Raw genomic sequence first — 24,301 nt, 5'->3', positions numbered from 1 at the left:
CTAATGCAGAGACCGACAATAGAAGGGATTCAAGCAGGGAGTGAGGAAAGTGGCTATGATGATTATTATTATAGGCAATATGAGCGAACGTTTCTTGAAATACTATTGTGGACTAAGCACCCTACTAAGTGCTTTGCTGAGTTAACTTCATTAAGCCTCTTAGTAACCCTGGGACATTGTCAGGAGTCCCCCCAATCCCTCCAGCCAGCAGATCTGATGCTCCTGGGAGTCTCCTAGCCATCCAATGTCAAGGCCATGACTACAGGTGTCGGTGGAAAATAAACTAGGGAAACTTCTCACATAAGTTGTAGGTTGCATTAGGTGCTTAGATTTACTGATGTCTTCCACTGGCCCATCTGTGACCAGAGTGGCCAAGAGGGATGCCTGAGACTCTTTGGACCCAAAGCCAGTGTTGTGTCAGCCCCAGTGGTTAGAAACACACGCACTGGAGCAAATCCTGAGTCTGTGACTACTTCTTCTTTTTTTTTTTTTAATTTTTTTTATTATGTTAGTCACCATACAGTACATCCCTGGTTTTTGATGTAAAGTTGGATGTTTCATTAGTTGCGTATAACACCCAGTACACCATGCAATACGTGCCCTCCTTACTACCCATTACCAGCCTATCCCATTCCCCCACTCCCCTCCCCTCTGAAGCCCTCAGTTTGTTTCTCAGAGTCCATAGTCTCTCATGCTTCATTCCCCCTTCTGATTACCCCCCTTTCTTTATCCCTTTCTTCTCCTACCAATCTTCCTAGTTCTTATGTTCCATAGATGAGAGAGATCATATGATAATTGTCTTTCTCTGCTTGACTTATTTCACTTAGCATTATCTCCTCCAGTCCCATCCATGTTGCAGCAAATGTTGAGAACTCGTTCTTTCTGATAGCTGAGTAATCTTCCATTGTATATATGGACCACAACTTCTTAATCCAGTCATCTGTTGAAGGGCATCTCGGTTCCTTCCGCGATTTAGCTATTGTGGACAATGCTGCTATGAACATTGGGGTGCATATGGCCCTTCTCTTCACTACGTCTGTATCTTTGGGGTAAATATCCAGTAGTGCAATGGCTGGATCATAGGGTAGCTCAATTTTTAACTTTTTAAGGGACCTCCACACTGTTTTCCAGAGTGACTGTACCAACTTGCATTCCCACCAACAATGTAGGAGGGATCCCCTTTCTCCACATCCTCTCCAGCAATTGTTGTTGCTTGCCTTGTCAATTTTTGCCATTCTAACTGGTGTAAGGTGGTATCTTAGTGTGGTTTTGATTTGAATTTCCCTGATGGCTAATGATTTTGAACATTTTTTCATGTGTCTGTTAGCCATTTGTATGTCATCATTGGAAAAGTGTCTGTTCATATCTTCTGCCCATTTTATGATTTGTTTATTTGTTTCTCGCATATTGAGTTTGAGAAGTTCTTTGTAGATCTTGGATACCAGTCTTTTATCTGTAGTTTCATTTGCAAATATCTTCTCCCATTCCGTGGGCTGCCTTTTAGTTTTTTTGACTGTTTCCTTGGCTGTGCAGAAGCTTTTTATCTTGATAAAGTCCCACAAGTTCATTTTATCTTTTGTTTCTCTTGCCTTTGGAGATGTGTCATGAAAAAGGTTGCTTTGGCCGATGTCGTAGAGGTTGCTGCCTATGCTCTCCTCTAGGATTTTGATGGATTGCTGTCTCACATCGAGGTCTTTCATCCATTTGGAGTTTATCTTTGTGTATGGTGTGAGAGAGTGGTCAAGTTTCATTCTTTTGCATGTAGCTGTCCAATTTTCCCAGCACCATTTATTGAAGAGACTGTCTTTTTTCCACCAGATGTTTTTTCCTGCTTTATCAAAGATTAGTTGCCCAAAGAGCCGAGGGTCCATTTCTGGGTTCTCTATTCTGTTCCATTGGTCTATGTGTCTGTTTTTGTGCCAGTACCATCCTGTCTTTGTGATCACAGCTTTGTAGTACAGCTCGAAATCCAGCATTGTGATGCGCCCGGCTTTGTTTTTCCTTTTCAGCAGTTCCTTGGCGATTCGGGGCCTTTTCTGGTTCCATAGAAATTTAAGGACTATTTGTTCCAGTTCTTTGAAAAATGTCATTGGTATTTTGATCGGGATAGCATTGAAAGTGTAGATTGCTCTGGGTAGCATGGACATTTTCACTATGTTAATTCTTCCGATCCATAAGCATGTGTGACCTGGGGACGGTCCTCTGCGACCATCTGTTCCCTCCTGTGTAATCTGTGGATAATAATGGTGCCCATCACATAGGGTTGCACGAGGACATGAGTCATGGAATGTGGAGCACTTAGCACAGCACCTGGCCTGGGATAAAGGCTGTGTAAGGATCCCTCAGTATGTGAACACTTAACTAAAACCTTCTGCACTGTCCCCCACGGGCCTGGGGCAGTGGTATGTTCTGGTGGCAAGCAAGAGAAAATGAGTCTCTAAAGTCATCTAATACTCGTCTCTTTTCCTGTCCTCTCTCAAGGGCTGGATGTGGGTGGTTGTTGTGGTGCCAAGTGACCAGCTCATTCTACTTTGTCTGGAACTTCCCAGGTGTTAGCACTGCAAGGCCCATGTTCTGGGAGCCCCTTAGATCTCAGACAAGCCAGGAGGAGCAAGATATGCAAACAGCTGGGTTTTGGAGGGACACGTGTATGATTAGAGACTGTATTAGTTCGCTAGAGCTGCCATAACAAAATGGCACAGACAAAGTGACTTAACCAACAAAAAGCTATTTCTCACAGTTCTGGAGGCTGGAAGTCCAACAAGGTCCTGGTGGGGTTGGGTTCTCCTGAGGCTTCTCTCCCGGTGCACTGAAAGTAGAGGAGTAAGTCCCTCTTGTGGGGTCCATAAGGATCACTTAGAGCAAAACCACAGACAAGCCAGTGGCGAGGCAGAGGAAATGAAAAGATTTATTGCACTCACTGATCCTGGAGGAGGGAGGCACAGCACACCACACAGGGGACCACAGGGGGAGAGCACCCAGGAAGCAGGATCACCCAAGGAGTGGGGAGCTGAGACCGAGGACCCACCAGCAATGCCTTTACTGGGGGTCAGGGTAGAGTACACCAGCAAAAGGCACGCAAAGGGTTCATTGGTGCATTTGAATGTGACTGGGTCCCAGTCAAGGGAGGACCAGAAGTGAACCCGTGGCCGGCACCAGCCCGATCACACTGGTGCGCCTGGTCATCCAGGAGACTGCGTCCAGCCTGAATGTGGGGAAGCCAAAGCATGGGGAAAATAAGAATTTTGAAAACATATAGTACACCTTGACTTTCGGATGACCATCTTCTCACTGCGGCCTCATATGGCCTCTCTCTCTGTGCACAGGCATCCTTGGCATATCTTCCTCTTCTTAGAAAAACACCAGTCATATCCCATTAGGGCCTCACCCGTATGACGCCCTTTAATCTTAATCACCTCTTTAAAGGTCCCATCTCCAAATACAGTCACATTAGGGGTTGGGGCTTCAGCATTATGGATTCAGAGGGAACAAAGGTCCGCCAGTAACAGACGTGACGGGTTTCAAAGCAGAGGCTTTTCTCCGTGTCCCATCCTCCACGTGGAACTCAAGGCAGCTGCAAGTTCTCTCTGCACATTGTTACTCTGTCACTTCCCCATTGGTGGCACTGGCAGCGCACAGAGTGATCTTTAATTGGAGGGCATATCTCAGCGGCAAGCTAGCACCAGGTAGAATTTTGATAACAAGTTCAAATTAACTGGCTCTCATCTTTCTAAAGCAAAAGTAAAGGCTCCCCAACCTCTACCCTGTACAGAGCCTCACAACAGCCTCTGCAAGCAGCGCGACGCCTCAGCTCCTCGGAGCCCCGTGTCACCAACTCTGCTTCTCTCTGACCCTGTCTCCACCCACCTGACAAGGCTCATTCACTCCGCTCGCTCGGTCACACTGGCTCTCTCTTCTTTCCTTGAATATCCTAAACCGCTGTCTTTCTCAGGGAATATTTGTATCTGCTGTTCCTTGTGCTGGGAACTCCTCCCCCACATCCTTCCCTGGCTGCCTCCTCGTTATTCAGGACTCCACCCGGAGGCCAGCTCCTTGGAGGGACCGTCCCTCCGTCACTTAGCCCTATCACTCACCACTTTTCACACTGTCACTTGCAGGCAGTGGGAGAGGTGAGGCAAGTCTATCTGTCAGTTAACTATTCATCAAGCTCCCCACCATGTATTGGGCAATGGAGCTTCGGTGATAACACAAGACAGATCCCATCTTCCCGAAGGAGCTTCTATTCTGGAGTGAGGATGTATACAATAAACGTATCAGCATCCAAATACACTAATGGCTAGTTCAGTGGGACGCCTAAAAAGCAGCGATATAAAACCATTAGCCCTTCAGGAAAATTGCCGGACTAATCCACATGGCCTAAAAATCCCAGACCTCCAGCCTCCAGAATTGCAAGAAAGAAATTTCTTTTGTGTATAAGCCACCCAGTCTATGGGACTTTGTTATAACAGCCTGAACTAAGACGCTGGTTTTATTTTAGATGTCTTATTGGATATTACCTCGCACGTGAACTAGGTTTTAAAGCCCCCCACAAAGTGCCTTTTGTCTGAAGCAAATGTCTGACATTCAGAATGACCCCAGATGTCAAAGGGAATAGAAATATTGATTATAAATGCAGTTTTTCTCATATTATTGCAAAAAGTAGAAAATTCCTGAAAAGCAGAAAAGAAAATAAAAAATCATCCATAATTTTATCATCCATGCACAGCCACTATTTACATTTTAATGTCTTTTCTTTGGGGCTTTTTTTTTGTGCAGAGGTTTTTTTTTTTTTTTTTGGTTTTGTTTTTTTTTGCATAATTATATCCATTCTCTATATGCAATCTTTATCTTGTTTTTTTTTCCAGTGACTATTATATCATAAGCATTTTCTACATTATACAGCCTTTGTGAACATTGCATTTTATGACTCCATAATGTTCCATGCGAGGATTATGGCATGGATTATTTAACCAAACATTTACATTAAAAATTTTTTATCTCACTATTACTTATGCTGTGGTGATGATAATCTTATTGTATAAACTCACTCCCTCCACCCCCCAGCCCACCATCCGCGTTTGAGGCTACTTCATTAGGCTGCACACTCCAATGTGTAATTACTGGATCAAAGCGTGGAGGAGGGGGGCATTTTAAAGCATTCAGAACACATTTACAAATTACTCTTTTCAAAAGGCTGTGCCAATTTACACTCTGATCTGCAATGTTAGAAAGGACCCATTTTGCTACACTTGTGTTAATACGCCTATTATCATTTTAAAAGACCAGCTAATTTGAAAAGCATGAAATGTTATTGTTTTTATTTGCATGGCTTTGATTAGTAGTGATATTGAAAAAAATCTTCCATGTTTGTTAAACAGTAGCATTTCCTCTTGGAGACATGTCTGTTTATATCCCTTTGCCATTCATCCTTTGGCATCTTTGGTTTTCTTAAAGATTTGCCTTAATTCAAATACATGAATACATCATTCCTCTTAATTATATTTGCTACAAATGTGTTTCCCTGTGTGTTGTCTTCTTTTCCGAGTTTGATTATGCTTTTTATGTACCGAAGATTTAAATTTTTTTGTGATCACATCTGCCCATCTTTTTCCTTTGTGATTTTTAAAATCTTTTCTAATGTAGACACTCTTCTCTCCAGAAGCTTGATTAATATTCATTTTTTATATAGTTTGTTTATGCTTTGATTAAAAAATAATTCTTTGATCTGTCTGGAATTTGTTTCTGTGCATAACCTTGAAGAGACTTTTCCCATGACTAACCATCTATCCCAATAAAATCTATTCGATAATTGTATTTTTTCCTTCTTTATCATATATTAAATTTTTGTGTGTAGTGGAGTATAGTCTAAGCTATTGTGTTTAGTTGAACCAATGTACCATACTGTTTAAATGGCTATATTTTCAAAATCTGTTTAAATATCTGTTCAGGCTGGTCCCTGGGTGCTTCAAGTTCAAGGAGAGACACCTGGAATGGTCTACCTTCACTCTTTCCTTTTGCTTCACGGTAGGAAACTAGTTCAGAGAAACACTGGAGACAGTAGGATCATCATAAAGATGATGGATAATGCCAATTCTGGGAAATTTCCCATTCTTCTAAAATGATCTCTGACTTTTTAAATTCTTTTACATTTCAGCTTTATGGACGTATAATTGATGTATAAAATTGTCAAGTATTTAAGGTGTTCATCCTGGTGATCTAATATACATACGTATTATGAGAGGGTTTCCCCCAGTTACTCATCCATCACCCCCCATATTAATCTTTTTGGGGGACGGTGAGAACATTTCAGTTCTACTCTCTGAGCAAATTCCGTTTATACAATACAGGATTATCAACTAGAGTCACCGTGTCTTACATTAGATCCTCAAATCTTATTCATCTTATAGCTGGAAGTTTGTACCTTTTACCAACTTCTCCTGATTTCCCCTACCTCCTGGCTCCTGGCCACCGTTTTTCTAATTTCTGTTTCTATGAGTTTGACTTTTTTTTTTTTTTTTAGACTCCACATATAAGGAGTCTGTCTGGCTTATTTCATTTAGCATGATGTCCCCACAGTCCATCCAAGTTGTTGTAAATGGCAGGATTTCCTTCTTTCTCACAGCTGAACAATATTCCTTGGTCTACATACATCACACCTTCTTTACCCATTCATCAGTTGACAGATATTTGGTTTGATTCCATATCTTGACTACTGTAAATTGTGCTACCATGAACATGGGACTGCAGATGTCTTTTTAAGATCTTGTGTTCACCTTGTTTGGATATATCCCCCAAAGTGGGATTGCTGCGTTTTATGGAATTTCTATTTTTAATTTTTTTGAGGAACTTCCATACTGTTTTCTACCATGGCTGCACAAATTCACAATCCCACCAACTGTACACCCAGGCTCCCTTTTCTCTACATCCTTGCTGCCAGTACTTGTTACGCCTCATCTGTTTGATGTTGGCCATTCTGACAGGTGTGAGGGAGTATCTCATTGTGGGTTTGATTTGAATTTCCCTGATGATGAGTGATGTTGAGGCCCTTTTCGTGTACCTGATGACCAGCTGGATGTCTGATCTCTGACCCTTGAAGATAATTTTGTGTCCTGTTTTTCTTCTGTACTCCCTGCAGACTTCCGCTGTAGTCATTCCGAGCTGGGAGTAGGAGCTCAGAAAGGGTGGCTTTCAGATAGTGAGTTATATCCTCACCCTCATTCTGTGATTCCCCTGGGTAACCAGTGCCTGACGCTCCACTAACTTTTTTCCATTCTGAGTTTCCTCTTTCCACTCCGGTCTGACAAACACCTTGCCATTGTGGGTACTCACTGATTTTCTTTCTTTCTCTGAGGATTTTATTTCTTCCTGATGTGAGGCAGGTGCCTCGCAAGGTCACGAACTTCTACTTAAATCCTTAGAATACATTTTAATATACTTCTTGGAAGACCTTATGATTTCAGGTTTTTGTTACTTCTAATTTTTCTTATTTAATCTCAGGTCTTTACTATGTTCTAGGGGGCGGGGAGGATTGGAGGAACTAAATTAGAGGCATATAGAATCCCTGATCAGAAGGGGGACCTGGAAACTCTTCCATAGAAAACCCCCCAGGCCATCTGAGTGCATCTCCACCTGTCCCAAAAGTTAAAGAGCGATGTTCAGTATCCACACGGCCCAAAGCTTTCAGGCAGGAACCTCTTTTAAACAGACCACAGGAAATTATTATTCCACAATATCTGCACAGACATGCCATGCTCTCATCTAGCTACAGAAGCTGCTACTCTCTAGTTAGACTTTTGAAAATTTAGGAATCAGATTCTGAAAAAGCATGCTTTCAAAATCCATTGGAACGATGTCCGTGAGAGATCTGTATCATGACGGATCAGGCGTTAGCAATGATGCGAGGTATAGTAAAAATGTACAAGGCAGGATTCATTCATTCACTTATGTACTCATTCACTCATTCATGTGATAAATGCTCATCAGGATCCTACTCTATGGCAGGCATTGGGACTTAGTGGTGAAATCAACCTAGTCTGGGGGGAGGAGTCCAGCCACATCTGATGGAGGAGACAGAGGGGCGCTTGGATGGCTCAGTTTGTTGAGCATCTGACTCTTGATCTCGGCTCATGTCTTGATCTCAGGGTCATGAGTTTAAGCTCCTCATTGAACTCCACGCCCAGTGTGGAGCCTACTTAAAAACCAGGCAAACCAAACAAATGGAGGAGACATGTAACACAATGCACTGTTTCTCCTTCTCTCTTTACTTTTCAACCATCTGCATTAATGCTTATAAACGAAATGGGGAATCACTTCTGGTTTGCAGTTTATCAATAATCAGTAGAGATACCTTCCACACGGGCAATACGGCTGGAGGCTATGTGGTGAATATGTACTGTGGTTCTTTTATAAATATGCTTCTGTTCATCACCGTCTCTTGAGAAGGGAATAGTTTCACACCCACTGGAAATCTGTATCTGAGGAATTTTGCTAATAAGATAACCAAACGGCAGATCACTGTCAAACAGTTTCCCCACATGGGATCAGAGAAACTGAAGGCTTCCAAGGGTACAGGCAGAATCTTGGCTTGTAGATCCATCCAATATGTCAGCTTGTTTGAGAGCAAAGGACGATTGTTTTCCTTTCCCCTAAAGGGTTACGAAAGGGAGAAAAATCATGAGCATTTAAGCAAGAAGTGTTCGAAATTAGTTACAGATACTTTAGGGGCTTAACAGATAGTCGGGGAATTCTTAATTACGTGTCACAATCTCTTGACTTCTCTATTTGATTCAGCAAATCCATACTTAGCCACTGCCTGTTATTGGCCTTGCACAGTATTTGGCATAGAATGGGTCCTAAATGAAAAAAAAATTTTTAAATGAGTCACTGTGACAGATCCTGGAGATATGGGATAGTGCCAGCAGCCTTAAGAAGATCATAATTTAAGTGGAAGACCATTGTGTGACCAGCTAACTGTAGTGCAATAATGGCCAATGTTTACTGAGCTTTTACTATATCCCAGGCACCAAATACTTTATGCATATTATCTCTTAAACTCTTATGACAACCCTATGAAGTAGGCGCTGGTGTCTTCTCTGGTTAAGGATGAGGACGCAGATTCGGACAGAGGTCCACCAAACTGGGATGGAGGTGGGATCTGAACCCAACTGTGTGACCCCTCCCAGATCTGCTGCCCTCCCAGATCTGAGGGAGGTCTCTAGAAAGCAGGATAGGGAAGGGCGCTGGTTCTTCGGGAGAAAGATTTGGAAAATGTTCCCAGAGAGAGTGTTCATTCACTTGGCATCTTGAAGGTTTCTAGAGGGGGTGAGCTGGCTGATTCAGCATGCCGTTCCTGAAGATGAGAAGTACAGGAAACTGAACACCATATCACATCATTTTGCTTCTAGTGTGGTTTTGACCTGGTGACTCCATCCTGGCAACAGCAAGCTCATCCATCTCACTGGGCTGCCTCAGTCCCTGGCTCAGGAGGAGAACTTGGCTCCCCTTCCAGCTCCCCCTGCTCATTCGGAATCAGACTTTCCTCCCTCTCTGGACATTGGGGTGCTCCCCACTCTGGACCTCCTTATCCCCATTTCTATTGTTACTTCCTCCCAGGCACTGCCAACTTGGGCTGAGCTACCCACTTCTGTTACTGACACACCCATCCTAGGAAACATACCTCGTCCTCGAGGCTTTCTTTCATAATCCATCCAACCTTCACCCCACAGTCCCAGAGATGTGGGGCTGGTTCAGTGGCTCCAGCAGCTCCAGACTCCTTGGCCCTTTCATTCCCCTCTATCACAAAGACCAATCCACTTGAGGCATGTGGCAAACGGGTGAAGTGCTGCTCTTGAACTGGATGAGAGGGACCCCATTCTGGTTCTCCTCTGGCCGTACCCCTGTCCTCTACACATCACTTCAAGAATTGTGATGCTAAAGGAGCATATGTATCAGGAGATGGTATCCTCCTGCATTGTGCTCTTCTCACCAGAATCCTGCAATTTCCCATTCAGACAGCCCCATGCCCACTTTCAGGGCCTGTTCTGGAATCTTGTTGCACCTGTCTTCCAGAGGGTGGGCTATGCTGGTATGTGCCTTCCTGGGCCCGAGGGCTGCCTGAGGGGAGGTGGGGACAGGCTCAAGCATGCAGGCTAGGGTATCCATAGGCTCAAACATGAGTCGTCGTGCTACAGATCAGAGCTGAGTGTGGGGAACGGGCTGAGTCGATTCTCCCCTGAGCGCACAATGAGTGTGAGAGCTTTGAATAATCAGGACCTGGCCTTCTAAGTTGTTAAGAAGTTCTATTTATCAGGGAAGGTGGCTAGAACATATTTTATGTAGGTTTTCATTTTGTAACTATTTACTCATGGTATATGGGCCTCCAGTCTTATTCTCGCCCTAGGGCTTGTTAAAGTCAGAGATGGGCTGGAGGGCTGCACTCTTATCTTTCATTGACTCAATCAAACCTAGTCATTTTATTTTCTACCAGGGAAAGGTGCTTCATGATGTATGTCTTGCCAACACAAGGATGCGAGTGCAGGGCGCAGCCACAAGTTGCCAGATGGCACCAAGACACCAACTGTTACCTAATGGTGAATTACACCATTTAAAACCAGAGAATGCTGAATGGTTTCTCTGTGGCCCTATGGCAGCTCATGGGACAAGGAGAAGATTCACTGCCCTGTGTAAACAGAAAGGGCCGCTGGTCAAGGGAGCAGGGAAATCTGCCTCTCAAAGAGCACCCCCTCCCACGTTACATCACAAATCCCTTCTGTATAAAGTAATCTCCTGCCCACCTTATCTGTGCTTTTGCTTTCTGTGGTTTCAGTTACCTGCGGTCAACTGCTGTCCGGCTGTAGATGATCCTCCTTTGACTTATGGTCAGAGAAAGTCATTAGTAGCCCAACGCTATGCCTACCTCACTCACCTCGCTTTGTCTCGTCATCCCTACAAGAAGAAAAAGGGTGAGTACAAGACAATAAGATATTTTGAGAGAGAGGGACCACATTCACATAACTTTTATTACCGTATATCGTTATAATGGTTCTGTTTTAACTGTTGTTAATCTCTTACTATACCTAATTTATGAATTAAACTTTATCATATGTACGTGTGTATAGAAAAAACATAGTATATACTGGGTTTGATACCATCCACAGTTTCAGGCATCCATGGAGGGGTGGTCTTAGAACATACCCCCTGCAGATAAGGGGGGACCACATACCAGCCAATATAGTAAGCTAAGCAGTTTCATACATAATTGATATGAATCATGTTCTATGGAATATTTTCGGGTAGCATATCACTCTTATTTCTTCACTCAACCTCTTAGAAATAACCCACATATAGGTCAGATGGTCTTTTTAAAAATTTTTAAATTTTTTTAAAAAGATTTTATTTATTTGTCAGAGAGAGAGAGCACAAAAACGGGAAGTGGCAGGCAGAGGGAGAGGGAGAATCAGGCTCCCTATTGGGCAAGAAGCCTGATGCAGGACTCGATCCCAGGACCCCGGGATCATGACCTGAACCAAAGGCAGCTGCTTAACAGACTGAGCCACCCACCCAGGCATCCCTAGGTCAGATACTCTTATCACATTGCTTTTGTTAAGAGATATTAGTGTATTAGTTATACACTGCTGTGTAACAAATTACCCCCAAACTTTAGTGGCTTCAAACAACAGCACTTATTATCTGACAGTTTCTGTAGGTCAGGAGTCTGAGTGTGGCTTCGTTGGGTCCTCTGGCTAAGGGTCTCTCACAAAGCCATAATCAAGTTGTGGCAAGGGTTACATCTCAAGGCTCAAGTGCAGGGCGATCCCCTTCCAAGCTCACTCACATGGCTGCTGGCAGGATGTGTTTCTTGTTGGCTGCTGAACTACGATTGCCTTCAGTTTCTGTCACATGAGTGCCTCTCCATAGTGTAGCTGACAACATGGCAACTTGCTTCATTGGAGCAAGAAGAGAAAAAAGCTCGACAGAGAAAGTGTGAGTGAGACAGAAGTCGTGGTGTTTTGTAACCTTATCTTGGAAGTGTCTGTGGTATATGGAATTCTAAGATGTTCCCCTGGTGTATACGTCTTACATAATTCCAGGACTGTGAGTAGGATGGGAGAGCACTCCCAAGACTGTGTTACATTATATGGTCAAAAGGAGTCTGCAAATGTAAGTAGGGTCTCAAATTAGTAGACTTCAAGATAAGGAGGTTATCCAGGTAGAACTGACCTAACCACATGAGTCCTTGAGAAAGCTAGCTACCACATATATAATTAATAAGTCTGGGTCTCAAGATCAGAGATGAAGCAAGTTAGAGATTCAAAGCATGAGAAGGATTAGACACACTGTTACTGATTTGAAAATGGAAGGGGGGGCGCCTGGGTGGCTCAGTCGTTAAGCGTCTGCCTTCAGCTCAGGGCGTGATCCCAGAGTCCTGGGATCAAGTCCCACATCAGGCTCCTCCACTGGGAGCCTGCTTCCTCCTCTCCCACTCCCCCTGCTTGTGTTCCCTCTCTCGCTGGCTGTCTCTCTCTCTGTCAAATAAATAAATAAAATCTTTAAAAAAAAAGAAAAGAAAAGAAAATGGAAGGGGCCACGTGGCAAAGGATACAGGTGGCCCCTGGCAGCTGAAAGCATCATGCAGATGATGGCCAGCAAGGGAACAGGAACCTCAGTTCTACAAACACAAGGAACCAAATTCTGCCAACAGCAAGAATGGACTTGGAAGTAGATGTTCCCAAGTCTGTAGACAAGGACTCAGCCTGACCAACACCTTGATTTCAGAGTTGTGACACTTTGAGCAGAAAGCCCTGCAAAACTATTCCCAGACTCTTGGCTCATAGAAAGAATAAGATAATACATTTATGTGGTTATGAGCTGCTGTGTTTGTAGTACTTTGTTATGCGGTGTTATAAACTGAATCCTGTCTCCCTTCACCCCTAAATCTGCATGTTGAAGCCCTACCCCCTAATGTGACCATATTTGGAGATAGGGCCAAAAAAAGCAGGAAATTAAAGTTAAATGAGGTCATAAGAGTGGGGCCCTGATCTGATAGAATTAGCGTCCTTAAGAGAAGAGACACAGCGGGCTTCCTTGCTCTGTCAGTGTGCACTTGCCAAGAAAACATCACGTGAGGCCACAGCCAGGAGGTGGCCATCTCCAAGCCAGGAAGAGACCTCTCACCAGAAACCAAATTGTCTGGAACCTTGATCTTGGACTTCTAGGCTCCAGACTGTGAGAAAATAACTTTCTGTTGTTTAAGTCACTCATCTGTGGTATATCGTTATGTAGCCTGAACAGACTAACACATGTAGTGATAGAAAACTGAGAGAGTGGCATCCCCTCACGTTTGCTGTATTCTGTTCATGAAAAGTAAGTCACCAGATCCAGTCTGCTCCTAAGGGGAAAGGTTACACAGGGCATGGCACATGGAGATGGGATCATTGGGGCCACCCCAAAAGTCTACCTATCACAGATACATTTAGCAAAAATGTCATTTAACATGTATGTATGCCAAACATGAGGTGAACCATTCATGGACACTGAGAATTTGGGGATAATTCCAGTCTTCAAAACCATCCACTCCTCATACAATCGTGGCATTATTCTAGTCCCCAAGTGACCATGGGAAAGCTTGGGGCAACTTGCTTCTTTGTTCAGCTGGGTGGCAATATGGCACAGTGGTGCTTGGCACACGGTGGGTTCAGGTCCTAACTCTGCCCCTTCTTGGGTGTGTGGCTTGAACAGATTGCTTATCTATTCTGAGCCTTTATTTTCTCACATGTAAAATGGGCATAAGGAGAACACTTTACCCAAAGCATCACTAAGAGGATTAAGTATGCTCATGCATGCAAGGTCACAGCCCAGCACTAGTATACCATAAATGCTTCTTAAACGTTATCTACATTAGAGAACAAAATTCAACTGAGTGAATTTTAAAGATCCTATTGGCTTTATTCAGCAATTCACGAATCCGGCAGCATGCAATCTGGCCGATAGAAAGGAGTTCCAAAGAGCCATACAAGGCAAGAGCTTTTATAGGCAGAAGGGGGAAGGAGCAAGGAAGTTGTACCAGGCAAAAAACACATTGGTTATTCGGAGGTCACTGTCCTTGGAGGGGGTGCCAGGGTTTTGTCAAGCAGATGACCTAATGAATGTTTGTCCTGATTGGCTGCTTTAAGATTCCATTTCTGTGACAGCCAAAACTGTAAGTAAGTTAAGTCTCTTTTTGGTAATACGGGGCTTAGCATTGGCGACTCCATTTGGGGCCTGTTGTCTTTTCTTTAACATCTATTCTTATCATCAATACCAGGAAGGTTTCCCGCACAGCCTAGCATGCCACAGGCAAGTGATAATATCCACTCTTCGTGGGAGTAAACCACCCACCTCATTCACGTATTTTATTTCATTCCTCTTCATGGCCTACCCTACGAGTTAGATATTTATTATCCTTAGCTTACAAATAACAAAACTTACTGAACCCTGTGGAGACTGAAGGATTTGTATCTGAGCACTGAAGTCAGGATTCAGACCCAGGGTCCCCAACTCTGAGTCCCATTGCTTCCCACCCCACCCAGCTGCCTTTGCCAGGGGCCTGGGGTCCAGGTGGCTCAGGATGTCACTACCACCTGGACTCCAGGTCACCTGTAAGAGCTCATTTTCTCTACATGGAGAGCCCAGGATTGCCAGGTCACCTGGACAACCGAAATTATTTAAAGTTTTATCATCCCTCCCACTCCCTTTTTAATTTGCAGCACCTTAGAATGAAAAGCCAGGCTTGCTGTAAGGGCCCCACACAATTCTCTGGGAGAGCAGGGAAGAGGTTGGAAGGGTGGGTTTGAAGCCAGATTCTCTGGCCTCCCCCAGCCCAGCCTGCGTTCCATCACCCACAGCTCTGGGACTGTGCGCCTCTGAAGTGGAATCACAGGGGCGGGGAAGGCTGGGTGTGGACTCCCAGCCCCCATCAATGTCGCTGGGCCTCTGGGGGCACTGTAGAGATGTAGTCCATTAAGGAATTACCTCGGTGCTAATGCTTTCCACAGAGAAGTGCTATTCTGCTGGGACCTCCTGAGGGTAGCTGAAAGTGTTTCATTTCTATTCATTCTATTCTCTGGATTCCTCGATTTAATGAGGTCTTTACTTTTGCCTTTAAAGAGTGCTCTCACCCCTGTGGAGTCTAGCTGTGGGCTGGAATTTGAATACTGTGGGGAACAGGGAAAGAACAGGAGGAGAGGGACCAGAAGGTTAACCCCACACACACTGAGAAGGAGCTGGCTGTCTCTGAATCCCCATCTCTGGCCAGCCTCACGACCGCCCTTCCTGAAATTCCAAATTTGGTGTTTCTGAGACCTCCCACCTACTGGTTTAACCTGCCCCAGTTCCAGATCAGACTTCCTCAGGGGCACAGAGTTTATTAATAGTCTCCACCCCCGGACCAGTGGGGATCGGGATGAATTCAGTCTCAGAAAATAGAGCCAATACAATAGCTGGGCCTCTAGCTGCTTCCCCCATCACTGCTCCTCCCCAGGCTCTGTCGCTGGCAATCACACACCACTCATGGACTCAGAGTGACAGGACATCCTTGGATGCCCACATAGTGCAGAAAGTAACATTTCCGGGATATGGAGCTCTACTCAATGTTTAGTCAATTCAAGAGACTGGGCTTCCAGCTGGACTAGCCAGTCATCACCCTCCCAGTGACCCTGCTTGGTGCTCTAGACCCACGTTTTGCCTCAAGCTCAACCCCAGCATCACTGTCAAGAGCCCTGGTTACTCTTGCTACTCGTCAGCCATGATGAACAAATCTCCGCCTTTATATAACCACAACCTGTCAGATTCCTAAATATTCTGGTGACTGGAGCTCTTGTTACCTTGACATAAGTGGTTGTTTACCCACCCTTTACAGATGCCTCCAGGAGTTAGGGTTGAAAGAGTCCTACACTCTTAGACCCTCTGTAGTCTCTGTATCTCCAGTATAACCAATACATTTCTTTCAGTCTGTAGTAGATTGAAATGGAAGGGAACTGACACCAACTTCTGGAACAACCCAATGCAATAAACCATTGCCGCAAACTGTCTTGCTGTAGATTGCTGGTAATTGGACACCAGGCATCAGACCCAGGGTTCCAGGCAAACTCTTCAGCCCACATAGTCTGAAAGGCAGCACTTCTGGCATATAGGGCCCCATCCAATGTTTATTTCATTCAAGAAACCGGGTCTGGACTTGACTGGTCATGTGGCAGTACTCCTAGCAATCCTAATTAAAGCCATAGACTCAGCTTGAGCCTCAAGCTCAGCACCCCCCCCCCCAACTGTCTGGAGCCCTCAGACACACTTAGCGCCTCCCAAAACTGTCAACGGGGGTGCCTGGGTGGCTCAGTCAGTTGAGCCTCTGACTCTTGGTTTCAGCTCAGGTCGTGATCTTGAGATCCTGGGATTGAGCCCGTGTTAGGCTCTGCGCTCAGCAGGGAGTCTGCTTCTCTGCCTCTCTCTCCCTCTCCCTCTTTTCCTCCCCCCGCGTCCCCCCCACTCTTTCTTACATAAAAATAAATGAATCTTAAAAAAAAAAAAAACCTCAGTCAACGAGGAGGAGAAGGAAACTAGTATCAGGTATAGTGGAAGGCTGAGGCACTATGGTGAAATTCACAAGAGAGTGACACATTCAGACTTGGGCTAGCCTATTCGCTGATGCTCCAAGTCAGGCAGGCGCGGGCAATGGAGTTACTATAGGGCAGTGCCTTCTAATATCCCTTACCCTCTTCTGAGGCTGAGCATGGTCCTTCACTCTGACTGCACATTAGACTTACCAAGGGATATTTTGAAATTTCAGAGGCCAGTTTCCACACTCAGAGATTATGACTTAATTGGTCTGGGGTCATTCCTGGGCGTTAGCACTTTTGAGGAACTCCCCAGGTAATTCCAGGAGGCAAGGACCGATGGTAAGGAAGAACTTCTGGCCTAAAGACATTAGGATTTGGAGACCACGAGGTTGAGAGCTCTGGCTTTGGAGGCTGGAAACAAAGACAAACCTAATCACAGAGACTGGGCCTTAGATAAACTTAGTGATTTCTTCCCAGTCCACCAGTTGCAGTCTATTCCAGATCTTTCTCCCCACCAGCTGATAAAGCTGAGGTTCCTAGTGGACCTTTAGGAGAGAGCCATCGTGAGTTTGGGTTAAGGGACTGGACTGAACTGAGTTTAGAAGTAAAGGACCCCACTGACCATACCTAGATGAGTCAGGGGCTGACATTTTGGCAACATCACTCTTCCCAGTAAAATTACATCCTTAATATTATTGTCTGACATAAAATCCTTCCAGGAGTCTCTAAATTGTTACAGTAAGAGGAGGCTACGGACCTGGGATTTGGAGAAGATCAAATGAGCCATTTAAGAGCCCTCCTTTTTGAGTGGAATGGGCCCAGTACATTCTTTGGACAAAGTTAACCAGGAAAGGAAACCATCTGAAAGCAAACCCTGCGAATGATGGCCATGCGCAGAGAGGGGATTGCGCCTGGAATGTGATGTCGGAGGCAAGCGATGCTAATGGCTAAACAACGATGAATTAGCTGGCAGAGTTGAGCAACTATTGGGTTTGCCACTGACTGTATCCAAGTTAGAGCTCTTCAGGGACATGCAATGGCTGTCAGTCCTCGGAATAAATCTGTCTGAGGCTGCCGGTGCCTTTGGCTGCTTTTGGTGAGCAGATGTCACCGAATGCAGCTCAGTCTCATTTCCATACAAGTAGCCCATACCTTGCCCCCGGCAACCTTTGCGCAAGAGCCTTCATTTCCCCCAGAATGTCCAGTGCAGGAGCCTTCACTCCCCCAGAGTGCCCAGCACAGTGGTTCCAGGTGAGAATGGATGTAAGCTTCAGGGATGGCTCCTAGAACTGACTTCTGGAGAGGGAATACATAAACCTCCTCATCAATCCTACAGGTTTCTCATAGCTGACATGTGGTCCCTTGCAATTCTGCTTTTTTTCTGGGACAGTATAAAGAATCTTATATTCAGTCATATAAAATATTGATCAAGTGTCTACTTTGAGTAGACTTTTTTTTTTTCAGGCACCGAGGAAGGAACAGGAACAAGAAGCATAACAGACAGGCTTCTGCCCTCAGAGTGCTTCTAGTTTAGTGGAGACAGAAAATAAGCAGGTATTCCAATAAATAAATAAAATTCAGTAAGCATCAAAGCTGTGAGGAAAATTATACAGGGTGACCTGAGTACCAAGAGGTCTGCACAAGCAATAATAGAAACCACAGGGAAATTGGAATTCATCAAAATTGAAAACTTTTTGCTGTCGTGGAAGTGATGCAGTAAAAAAGACAAATAGCACCCCTCCCCACCTTTTTTAAGAAAAAGGGGCAAGGACATGAATAGCTATTTCTCCAAAGCAAATATGCAAATGGCCAATAAGCACAGGAAGAGTGGTTCAGGATCGTCAGCCATCCATTGGACCCAGTTCAAAACCACAGTGAGATACCACTTCTCACCCACTAGGATGGCTATAATAAAAGACAGATGATAAGTAGGCAAGGATGTAGTGAAACTGGAGCCCTCATACGCTGTTGGTAAGAATGTAAAATGATACAGTGAATGAAATAGTCTGGCAGTTACCCAAAAGTTAAATATAGAGTTGTCGTATGACCCAGAAGGTCCTCTCATGTAGTAAGTTCAACAGAAATGAAAACAAATGTCCACACAAATACTTGTATGTGGATGTTCATAGCAGCATTATTCACAGTAAGTCAAAAAGTGGAAGCAAACCAGGAGTTCATCAACTGACGAATGAATAAGCACAATGTGGTGTATCATACAGTGGAATGTAAGTTGGTAATAAAAAGCAGTGAAGTGCGGACACATGCTACAACATGGATGAACCCCACAAACACGTAAGAGAATGCTCACAAAAGGATACATGTTGCCTGACACCATTTATGCGAAACGGCCCAAAGAGATGAATGTGCTGAGATAGAAAGTAGATTATCAGTTGCCTGGGGATTGTAGAAGGAGGTGGAGCAGGGCAGGTGGCTACTAAAGGGTACAGAGTTTTTTGGGGGGAGGAGGGATAAAAATGTTCTAAAATTGTGGTGAGGGTCCCACAATTTTGTGAATATACTAATGACCGTTGAACTGTATACTTTAGGTAAATTGTATGGCATGTGACTTATAGCTCAATAAAGATCTTATGGAAAGGGGGAGGAGGAGGAAGCAGAAGCAGCTGCCACCAGCCACAGAAGGATTAAGGATTTGGAGGAAGCTTTCTGTGCAGAGAAAAAACCTCTAGCTTTTCTGTTCCATATTTTATGGTATAATAAAAGAACATGGGTTTCAGACCAGGCATATCCAAGTTTGAATACTATTCCCACCATTTATCATGACTAGCTTCTTTAAAAAAATTTTAAGCTTCCTTTTTTGAAAAAGTACTGTGTATTAGATTTTTGGGCTAATGGATTTACATGCATTGATGTAATTTCATCCTTGTAAATACCTTGGATGGAGGCAATGCTACCTCCCTGTCGTGGGAAAGTGAAACTCAGATTAGCTTTAACCACCACACTATGCTGAAGGAACAACCTGAGATGAGCACATCACCTCTTTGGCTATCATGCCTCTCATTTATGGAATGGAGATAATAGTTCCCATATGCTGGTCCCGTAGATTGAGAAGCCATGTGTCCCTAGCCCTGTGCCTAGAATTAATTCAAAAGTTCTCTAAAGTTTTTATAGTTAAAAAGATTTATATGATTATTTATATGAATGTTTTATTTCCACATTAGATTGTGAGTATTTCATGTTAAAGAGCAATGATTTACAGGTCTCTTAAAAATTTAACCTCACAGGGGAGCCTGGGTGGCTCATTTGGTTAAATGTCCGACTCTGATCTCAGCTCAGGTCTTGATCTCAGGGTCTTGAGTTTAAGCCCTGTGTTGGGCTCCAGAGCCTACTTAAAAAAAAAAATTAAACCTCGTGCTACGCAAAACTGTGTTTGGCACATGTAGTCGGTTAAAAAATGGCTCCTCTCCCAAAAGATACGTCCAAGTCCTAATATCCAGGCCCTGTGAGTGTGACTTTATTTAGGAAAAGGGTGTTTCCCTACTCCACAAATGGCAAGTATCATTAAGTTAAAGACCTTGAGATGAGCTCATTCCGGGTTACCCACGTGGGACATAATCCAATGACAAGTGTCTCTATTAAAGAGGGGGGCACTCAGGTGGCTCAGTCGGTTAAATGTCTGACTCCTGATCTCAGCTCAGGTCATGATCTTAGTGTTGTGAGATCGAGCCCCATGTTGGGCTCCGCACTCAATATGGAGTCTGTTTGAGATTCTCTCCCTCTCTCCCTACCCCCCATGCACTTGCTCTCTCTCTCTCTAAAATAAATAAATAAATAGAATTGTTAAAAAATAAATCAATACAGGCAGAAGAGGAGAAGATGCAGACCCCGAGTCAAAGACCATGGGAAAACAAAAGCCAAGGCTGATGTTATGTATTCACAATCCAAGCAATACTTGGAGCCACCAGAAACTGGAAGAGGCAAGGAAGGCTCATTCCCTAAGCTTAGCTGATTTTCATCTGTAAGTGGACCTTCATAATTGTGCTTCTGAATCCCTGCTCCTACTCTTCAGTAGGACCAACAGAGAATTATTAAGGAGCGTCCGGCTCAAGTTCAGCATGGGAGCAGATACCCTAGCCAACCACAACCGCTATTTCAGTGGGGATGAGAGAAGGACCCATGCATCCCCCCAAAGCCTCTACCAGGCTGCCCCAAGACACCTGGCTTTCTCCCTTGACTACATGGCATTGATGAGTAATGTTTCCTCTGAGTCTCAGTTTCTTCATCTGCAAACTGGCGTTGGTAGTCCTCAGACTGGAAGAGAGCTCATTAAGAAAGATGACTTTCACAAGCCTGACTCCACAAACGGCAGGAAATAGATTTAAGTCAGCAGAGTTGGAATAGCAGGTTCCATATGCGGCTCAGAAAGAGAGGAAGCAGAAGTCAGTGGCACTGAGGAGACCAGTAGTTTCTCATGATACACTTTTCCTTTTCCCATGGCTGGGAGGGAGGCTTCCTCTTGCAGGGGAGGCCAGTCCCCAGACAACAGACCATCACGTACTCCATCCTGTGAGCCACTACCCTCCACCATTCTCCCTGTTGGGCAAATGTTCAGAAAGCTTGACAAGCCTACACAGAGTTTCTGGGGAAGAGGCTTCTTCTTATTACTCTATGCTTTATTTTTATTTTTAATTTTCTTATCCATTTCCTGCCCCAGGAAAGGGAGAATCCTCATGTACGCTATGGTACTAAACTCTTGCCATAGGACAATACGTAAAGAATAGAATGTATCGTTCCTCAGTTTCTCTCAGGATGAGCTGGGATAAACACAACTATTTGTTTATAATCCTTTGGACTTACATTTGGAGATACTGGCTCATCTAAGGTGTATTCCATAGATTTAGTATCCCCAATTAATGCATCTGGAAATTGAGAGTCGGGGATGTTGTGGTTTGTGCCACATCCTGTCGCTTCTGAGTGCAGGACTGGTACTCAACAGCATGACATCTGTGGAAAGGGGAACCATGATCATCATTGCGTTAGACTTTGTCTCTGGCTTTTACCTATAATTTTATAGATTAGGGGCTTAATCTTATATCTTCCCAGAGATTTCGCCTTGGGGTGTTTTATAAGGGAACTTGGATGGTGAGAACCAAGGGTGAGCATCCATTTCAATTTGGAGATTCCATTTCAAACGTCTGTGGGGCTCTACAAGAATAGACTTATACTACACTGTCGGTTTCAGGTCTATTTGCACTCACCATTTTATCTCTGGCACTTAGATCTTTTTTCTACAATATTACAGCTGCCTCCTTTCCAGCACAATCATTTCCTGTCTCTTCTACGCCCAGGGAACCACATAAACAAGGAAAGACGGAGGGAAGCACACGCAGTCTGTGCTTTCTCAAAGTTTAAGTGAACTCTCCCCTAGCCGAAAACCTCAGCCCTCCACACAGGCCCACCTCTCCCCCCTGCATGGCTCTGCTGAAGAAGGGTTTGTCTGGGAAAGGCCCCTGATTCCATGTCTGTTTGGTGACAGCTGTCCAAACGCAAGAGGTGTTATGCATTTGGAGAATGAAGTTATTTGGCTGAATTGATGGTGTGTGACCATGAGTGGCAGATGTCTGTTTTTGTGCTGGGCACAACACCCTCACGTCCCTTGGTTTCCAAAGCAGACATGCTGGAGAAAGAGGAATTTGAAGCCAGCACCATTTCTTCTTTGCAGGAAAGATGAGCATTGTTCTGAGTGTGCGAAATCTTGTCTCTCCATCCCTAAAGCTAGTCCCCATTTTCTGTCTTTTCTGAAAGCCTTACTGGTTTTTCTCCTTGACCTCTTCATCTTTGGGAGTCCAGAGGGCTAGTAGGCACTGAAGGATCCCCCTTGCACAGAGAAGAAGGCACATCTCGTCAGGGTCTTTCATGTTGAGTCTGCCTGAAGTGGAAGTTTCCCTTCAGAGCTGCTGTATCTTCCTTGGTCTGATACAGGCAGAATGGGCTGTCCAGTGGGTTCGTCTGGATGCAGTTGTATACACAAGGGACAGGGGCTAATGGAATCAAATGTCATTAAAATCTTACCATCAGGGCACATGCTCCACTCTCAGCACATCTTTCCAACGAGCTGGGTTATAATATATGGCCAATACTGTTGCCTCCAGAGTTTTTCTCTCTCTTATAATGCCCCAAACTCACATCTTGAAGTTTACACATTCTGACCAATGAGACGAAAATGCACAAACATGCTTAGGCGAGAAGGGAGGGAAGTGTGCTGGAGAAGGTCAGAGATGCCCAGAGTAAGCTTGCTGCTTCAGCTTCATAGAAGCATAAGGAAGGAGAGAGAGCCATAAACACAGTGATGTATGACTTTCATTGTGTATGACCTTTGCTCATTAGAAAACATGACGCAGTCAATGTCCTTGACTTTAACCATACAACATTTGCATTTCTCTCTTCTGAGGAAGAATGAGTCTGGAGGTAAGAGAAGTGGCTGTCTGTCCCCACTACCCTACCTGACCAAGCACTTTAGTCTTACACTTGGTCCCCTTTTCCAGGTCCTTACTGACATTGTCAAAGGGATATAAAAAGAGAAGAAAAATCTGCTTTAGCAACAGATCTAGAGGAGAGTGCCATCCATGGACAAGGTAGTTAGGGAATTTCTTCTAGATAGAGTACCAAAGGAATCAAAGTGAATGGGCACAAGAAAAGCCAGTTGAACTCTCTTTCCTAAAATTATAGTAGAAAATACATAGAAGAGATCTTGCAAAACTCAATCATCAACAGCTGGTTTGTGAGGGCACTGACGGGGGGCTGGAAAGCATGGGAGAAACACCGAACTCTGAATCTTTTTCCATTGCTTTCGAACTTTGCAGAGAGTGAGCAGAGATACACACCAGGAAAAAGGCCAGCGGTTACCACATTGTGTGCCTGGGATGGAGACAGGCCAAACAGAAGTCAAATTCTAGGTGATGGCTAGGGTGGGAAGTTGCAGAGAAATCAGTATGGTGGATGAATGATTGGACGACACAACTCTTCATGTGTCTTCTTAACCTGAGAATATGTGATTGAATGAATTAAACCTAAGTTAGTTCACTCTATATTCAAGTTCTAGACGCTGGTGCTCTAGGGATTTTGATCGGCTGCTCCAAGGGAATGATATGGATATATACCAGAAATAAGTTTCCCGAAAGAGTGAGGGATTAGTATCTGTTAAAATCCAACAAATTACACATAGCTGAGCACACACTATATACTAGGTCAGGAAACTCTAAAGATAAAGAATAGATCATCACATTTTAGAAGGACTCAAAGTCAGGTAGGGAAGAAAGACACTTAATCTCAGGTCCAGTGTTATTAAATGCTATACTAGACCATTGCTTAAAGTGCTTAGAAATATAGATGAAGAGTAATTAATCTGCCTTAAGGAAAGATACAGAGAAAAAATGATTTTTTAACTGGACCTTGAGTATTAACTCATGGTATTAACTGGTCAGGCAATTGTGAGAAGAAAGCAAATAATCTGCTCTGGTTAGAACACGGGGTGAGGGAAGAGAATGGTCAGTCATTGACATGGAAAGGTTGAATGCAACCATGTTTGGATGCCATGTCAAAGAATTTGTACTTCATTCTGCAGGAATTGGGAAGCCATTAAATCCATTTCTTAGAAACATCGTTCTGGCAACAGAAACATCTTTCCAGTAATAGAGTCCAAATGGTTTGAAAAGTTTAAGCAAGATGGTAGAGTGAGTGCATCAGAGATCTCT

The 24,301-nt window shown here is 44.2% G+C and overlaps 1 protein-coding gene across 1 annotated transcript in view; it reads left to right on the top strand.

The window, feature by feature from the left end:
• LOC123778074 (uncharacterized) overlaps positions 1-24,301 on the top strand; it is a 316,222-nt gene that overhangs the window by 219,635 nt on the left and 72,286 nt on the right. Inside the window, exon 5 of the mRNA XM_087869408.1 lies at positions 10,826-10,961. Within this exon, the coding sequence (XP_087725534.1) occupies positions 10,826-10,856 (31 nt within the window). The 3' untranslated portion in view covers positions 10,857-10,961. The remainder of the gene's footprint in view (positions 1-10,825; positions 10,962-24,301) is intronic.

This window comes from Ursus americanus, chromosome 2, assembly GCF_024610735.1.
Source record: "Ursus americanus isolate L20-20 chromosome 2, mUrsAme1.1.p, whole genome shotgun sequence".
Lineage (NCBI taxonomy): Eukaryota > Metazoa > Chordata > Mammalia > Carnivora > Ursidae > Ursus > Ursus americanus.
The sequence above is the reverse complement of the archived record's forward strand: the minus strand, read 5'-3'. Positions and strand labels throughout refer to the sequence as shown.